The 6000-nt window shown below is 42.0% G+C and overlaps 1 protein-coding gene across 3 annotated transcripts in view; it reads left to right on the top strand.

Annotated features, from left to right (window-relative positions):
• Positions 1–3: 3 nt before the first annotated feature.
• The window catches only part of ALDH1A2 (aldehyde dehydrogenase 1 family member A2), a 117229-nt gene continuing 111232 nt past the window's right edge, over positions 4–6000 (top strand). For 2 of the 3 annotated variants that reach the window (XM_008058347.1, XM_008058346.1), the window contains exon 1: positions 8–132. In XM_008058347.1, coding sequence (XP_008056538.1) covers positions 16–132 — 117 coding nt within the window. In that variant the 5' untranslated portion in view covers positions 8–15. Of the gene's footprint in view, positions 133–6000 lie in introns of all 3 variants that reach the window. The other variant, XM_008058348.2, reaches the window with a different exon arrangement.

Raw genomic sequence — 6000 nt, 5'->3', positions numbered from 1 at the left:
CCTCGGGCCGCCACCATGACTTCCAGCAAGATCGAGATGCCCGGCGAGGTGAAGGCCGACCCCGCCGCCCTCATGGCGTCCCTGCACCTCCTGCCGTCGCCTACGCCCAACCTCGAAATCAAGTACACCAAGGTAAGCGGCCGCCCAGCGCCCGCCGTCCACGGAGACTTTCTAGAACTTTCCTTCCCCTCCGCGACCTCGCGAGGGGCCGCGGCCGGCGCGATGGGGCCAGGGGCTGGGGCGCCGGGACCAGCCCGTCATCCCCGCGCGGCAGAGGGGCGCCGTGACCTCCCGAGGGAGGGGGGTTGTGAAGTCCCGCCGCGGTCTTGGGGCGCCTCGGGGACGTGCCCCGACCCCAAGCGCCGCGCTCGGGCGTCGCCGTCCACGGCTCCCGCCCCCGCCCCTGTGTGCAGCCGCTTGCCGGGCCCGCTCCCCGGGCCCGAGCGTCGCGGAAGGCGTCGGAGCCTCCGGCCTCCTCTGACGGGACGAGGGGGTCCCCCGCCGGTGGGCCGCCCGCGCAGCCTGCGGTCGCTTCCCGGGCCTCCGCCTTCGGGGCCGCCCCGCTGCTGGTGCCAACCGGGTGGGTCCTCGCGAGCCCGGACCGCGCGGAGCGGCTTCCCCGTAGGAAGGGTCAGGACTCGGGCGCTGCGGCCGCTCTGACCCATTTCACGGAGACCCGGCTGGTAAGGACACGGGCGCTCCGGCGTCGGGTTTGACTTTTGCAGGCGGTGGCACTTTCCCTGGAGAACTGAGAAGTTTTTAATGCGTGCGAATGAGCAAGTTCGCTTCTGAACGGAAGAACTTACCTTTTTAATAACGAACTTTGACATCCTGGGTTTACCAAGCAGGACTTTTCTTGTTGCACCGCCTTCCAAAAGATAGGCGCCCGCCACCTAATATAAATTGAATTTACTTTCCCCTCCGTAAGTTGGACATGGAAAAGAAACCTGATCAATTACAAACCTGGGGGAATTGTAATTTTATAATGTTTTGGTGGGAGGGGAGATAGATGGGATTTAAAGCCACATTTCTTGGAGTTCATTTTGTAGTTCTCTCGTTTGATTTTTCTGTTCCTTTCAGTAGATCTCTGCACTAAACTTCTTCTGATTAACCCAAGCACAGGCACACACAACATGGTGAAAAATACGCTCCATCGTGCTTATTACAAGAGAAATTAAACTTTGTGGAGAAGTAAGTTGTTAGCTTTTGGCTTAATGGTTGAAAGAGAAATACAAAACCAAACCCCATCAGAATATTGAAGTTTTGCTTAGACTGAGTTTTAGGATACAAATCAGGGTGATTGTGTTTCGAATGTCGATTTAGATGGATTTGAGGTACCTGTTAGCTTTTTTAGATGGTGTGACAAATTTTTTAAAGCTGTTTTAATGAGAGGTCGTTAATGGTTATAGCCTTTTAGGCATTGTTTGCATAACAATAGTGCCAATGTGTGGCATTTCTCTGGGTTTAGGAACAAGCAGGGAAAGCATGCAGCTTAAAAGTTTTGTTTTATGAGGGTCCCTAACCTCTTCAGGCTCCTTTTAAAGGTCTTAAGATACAAGATCTACACAAGAGTAAGGATCTAACCCTTATATTTGCGCAGGTTTGGTTTTAGTCGTATTTTTTATGGGATTTTTCTAATAGCGTCTGAAAGAACTTTTAGGCATGCAGAAGATATCTTTTTCAGAATTTAATTTGGAAGTTCTTCCAGTTCTCTTCTGCCCTAACCACCCCCTCTCTCTTTTCTCTCTTGTTCTCCCCCAGTAGGAAAGACAACTGATTTATAGCTAATTGGAGCCTTTAATGTGGAGTCTTTTAGCTCAGGGAAGACTTTTATCCAGTATCCACTTTCCCACTTATTACAAAGAAAAACAATAAGAAATGAAATAATGTATTGTAACTCGATTCTTTAATTTGTGGGGAGGAGGTACCTTATTTTTGTCTTGACAAACAACCCTCATAAACACAGAGTAACACTAATCCAAAAGCGAGCTCTTTTCACAAAAACTTGTAAAATCAGGTATCTGTGAACATTCTCATCAGCTTTCCTCCTCAACTCTTCAGTGAGACTTCTAAATTTTCCTAGACAAGCATCGTGGACAAGCAGTTCTTTTCTTTTTAGCATTAAGATCAGAAGCTGCTATTTTAGTAGTACGGGGTAATGGATAATGATTTTTTACTTAAAAGAAAAATAAGACTAATAGAGGGTTATTTAAAAAATTAACTTATGATCAAAAGTGAGGGACATTACATCAGTAACTTCAAACAGAAGTATGAACAATGTAGGGTGAACAGTTAGTCCTTTAGAACAGTGAGACCATATTCGTTAGGAAATTTAAACAGGTGATGGCTAAAAAAATTATTACGTTTTAGGGCCTGTTGAATCAAACATTTGAAACAAACAGTATTTGTGTCAGAAAATGGTGCTATACGACGATCATACATGTATCATTCATTAATCGACAATCATAGACGTATCCTTCATTAACAGCTTTTGTCTTGTTAAACAAATACATCTTTAGTGAAGGATATGACTTTTTAATATGATTTTTTAGTGTGATTTTGTAACCATAATAAGGTCACTACTTAAAAATAAATGACTAGATTATGAGAATTTCAAGTAACATGCACTTAGAATACTTGACTCTTGTGATCTTGTATTTTTGTCTTTTTTCACTTTCTTCTTTCTTCTTCTAAAAGTAGTTCACGTTTTTTATAAAAAGGAATGGGGAGATCACTAGAATTAAAAGTTACTGTCTTTGTCATAAATCTAGTGGAAATGGCCCCAAATTAAAGTTTAGTCCCCAAGGATTTTGAAAGTGCTAAACTCATGGTTTTGTATACTTTTAGGCAAGTACATTTCACTTTAAAAATAAGCTTACCACTCTGAAGTTTCAGTATCCATTTTAGACTAATGGTCAATGGCAATACCATTTTTGGAATATGTCTATTTGTGTTTCCCTAATGCAGCAATCTGGGTCCCAGGCTTTAGCATGATTCTTTATTAAGAAAAATAAAATATTGGCCGGGCGCAGTGGCTCCTGCCTGTAATCTCAGCACTTTGGGAGGCCAAGGTGAGAGGATTGCCTGAGCCCACAGGTTCAAGACCAGCCTGGGCAACGTGGCGAGACCTCATCTCTACAATAAATCAAGAAATTAGCCGGGTATGATGGTGCACACCTGTAGACCCAGCTACTTGGAAGGCTGAAGTGGAAGGATCACCTGAGCCCAGCAGGTCTAGGTTGTGGTGGCTGTGAGCGTGCCACTGCACTCCAGCCTGGGCAACAGAGTGAGACTGTAACTCAAAAAGGAAGGCGGGAGGGAGGGAGGGAGGGAGGAAGGGGAAAGGAAAGGAAAAAAGAAGTATATATATTTTAAAGACTGTGGTTAGTTGAGAGAGGGAACACTGACATGAAGTACTAGGGGACCAATTTGGAGCCAAGAGAATGTGCACTCCCTTGCTTGTATCCTAAGAAGACTGCATTCTGATTGCCTTTAGCTATATGTTTATGAATTAAAGGGTTTCTGAGTTGTCTGTTTGACCAGTCTGGTTTTTATAATGTTGTGTAGCCGAGCATATTATAGGCATACCCACACTGTAAAATCAAGGCTCAGCACTTTGCTGACTGCCCGACTGCAGGAGATGCCTCTCACAGATTCCCAGGTCTTTGGAAACATGCTCTCTTCATTCTGCTTCCACCCTCTCTTTTGGCTCTATCTTCTCTTCTGGCTCTACCGGTCTCTCCTTTCCTTTCTCCAAAGCATTGTGCTATCTCTCTGTTGATTACTTTTTCAGTAAGAATTTATACTGATAACTAACAGTAACAAAGGATTATGTTTTCTCCAGCATCTGACACTGTGGGAAGCTAGAATAGAGGGAGGAAGGGGACATTTATTGGCTACCGATCTGCTAAAATAGAAGAGAAAAAAAATAAAAGGCAATCAACTTAAAAATCAGAGCCAATGTGCATTGGGTATCTACTATTCATGTAATAGCCTTTTATTGCACTTCTGTTTTCTGGGAACAGTTTCGATTCAATTCCAAAAGTATTTGAGTGGACATGTTCCTAACAATAGTGCTCGCCACTATGGTAGTTGAACTGTGGAAACATCTGCCTTCTAGGAACTTAGGGTCTTATTAGAAAGATTGATTGCCAAAAATTCATTGTTAGTTCAGTTGATCAATGTATTAATAATGATGATGATGATAATACTGATAATGCTACTTACATTTTTATAGGACCAAATGGTCTGCCTAGCACTTTCACGTGTATCTTATTTGTGCCTTGCTAAACCTTTTAAAGGAGAGAGTAGAAAGAAATAGGAATAATTGATAAGAAAGACCTTGACCTTGACTTTAAAACAATGATAGAGCCTTTTCATCATATACTTTCCCTAAGAGTCTGTGACAGTTCCTTTTTTTTTTTTTGAGAGAGAGAGAGAGAGAGAGAGAGAGAGAGAGAAGGAATGAATTTAAATATCTTTTGTTGCTTCTCTTGCAGCCATGGAAAGAATATGAGTTGGTCTACTCCTCTTAAGAAGGAGCTATAGGGCAACCCCCTTGAGTCCCTTCTCACTGTGGGAGCTTTTCTGGCCTCTCAATAAATCCTGCTTTCTAAAAAACAAACAAACAAAAAAGAAGGAGCTACAGTTTGTGTATTTTGATTTCCTGACTTTAAATTACTAGTTTTGACTGTTCTATGAGTTTTTTAGGTCTGGGGCAAGATTCTTCCTATGCCAGAAATAATTTCTTAAAATATGGGTATGGGTCTTGTTCTTCCAAACCTTTACTGAAGATTGTTTTGATCATAAATTATTAATCAAACTGTGTGTTAATAGAGGACTTCAGATTTTTTAAAATGCATTTTCATAACTATGCAGCTTTTTGATGTGTTTATCTTCTTTATTTAGCCTAGGGTAGCCGAACAGTTTCATCACAGGACTTGAATTAGATAATTCTCCTGGAATGCTGCACCAATACCTTCTGCTACACAGGCATATATTATCATATGGAATTATTATTTGCTGAGGCACTCCTGGTTCTTTATTTCTATAAAGTGATGAATGATAGTTTTTCTATTTCAGGGTAGGAGATTCTCTGAGGAACCTATTTTGAGGTCTGACTTTAGCCATGCTTAAGAAAGGCAAAACATGGATAGTTAGTTCTCTACTGCTTGAGTAAAGCACAATGATCAAACCATGACCAAGCCAACAAGCATTCCATGACCAAACACACAGAGTTCTCAGTTCTGAATTCTTTCTTAGTTGAATAATAAAATACAAATACTGATGTATATTTTTATCTGTTTAGTTATCTTAGTGACATTTTGCAGGGATTAGCAAACTGCAGACTGTCTGCCTGGTTTTGTAGATAAAGTTTTATTGTAACATAGCCACACCTGTTCAGTTACATATTGTCTGTGACTGCTTTCATGCTAGTGGCAGAGTAGAGTAGTTGCAACAGAGACCATATGACCCATGTTAAAAAAATAATGCCTTTGACTCGGAAAAAGAAAAGCTCTGAGTTAAAATAGGCCTTTGATCAAATCTTGGCTAGACATGTACTTATTAGCTATGTGTACAGTTAACATTTATGCAACACATAGGGGCAAGTATGGTGCCAGGTCCTGGGAGGCAACAGTAAAAAAGGTATGTTAGGTGTCTTCACTTAAGGAGTTTGTTCACTGAGTTTCAATTTTTACATCTATTGAAACTGAGATAATAGTGTCGATGGGGTTGTTATCAGGACTAAATGAGAAAGTGTGTTAAAGTAAATCGCATAGAATGACAACTAATTCCATTGCATTTTTGCAGAGTCATGATATATTTGTATTATTATTATTATTATTATTGTAGATTCAAATTAATGGAGACCGATTTTTTTTTTTTGAGTTGGAGTCTCACTCTGTTGCCCAGGCTGGAGTACAGTGGCATGCTGATGGGCACTGCAGCCTCAACCGCAGGACTCAGGAGATCCTTCTGCCTCAGCATTTCAGGTAGTGG

Source organism: Carlito syrichta, unplaced genomic scaffold (assembly GCF_000164805.1).
Source record: "Carlito syrichta isolate Samal-C Ts95f unplaced genomic scaffold, Tarsius_syrichta-2.0.1 Scaffold303305, whole genome shotgun sequence".
NCBI lineage: Eukaryota > Metazoa > Chordata > Mammalia > Primates > Tarsiidae > Carlito > Carlito syrichta.
The sequence above is the reverse complement of the archived record's forward strand: the minus strand, read 5'-3'. Positions and strand labels throughout refer to the sequence as shown.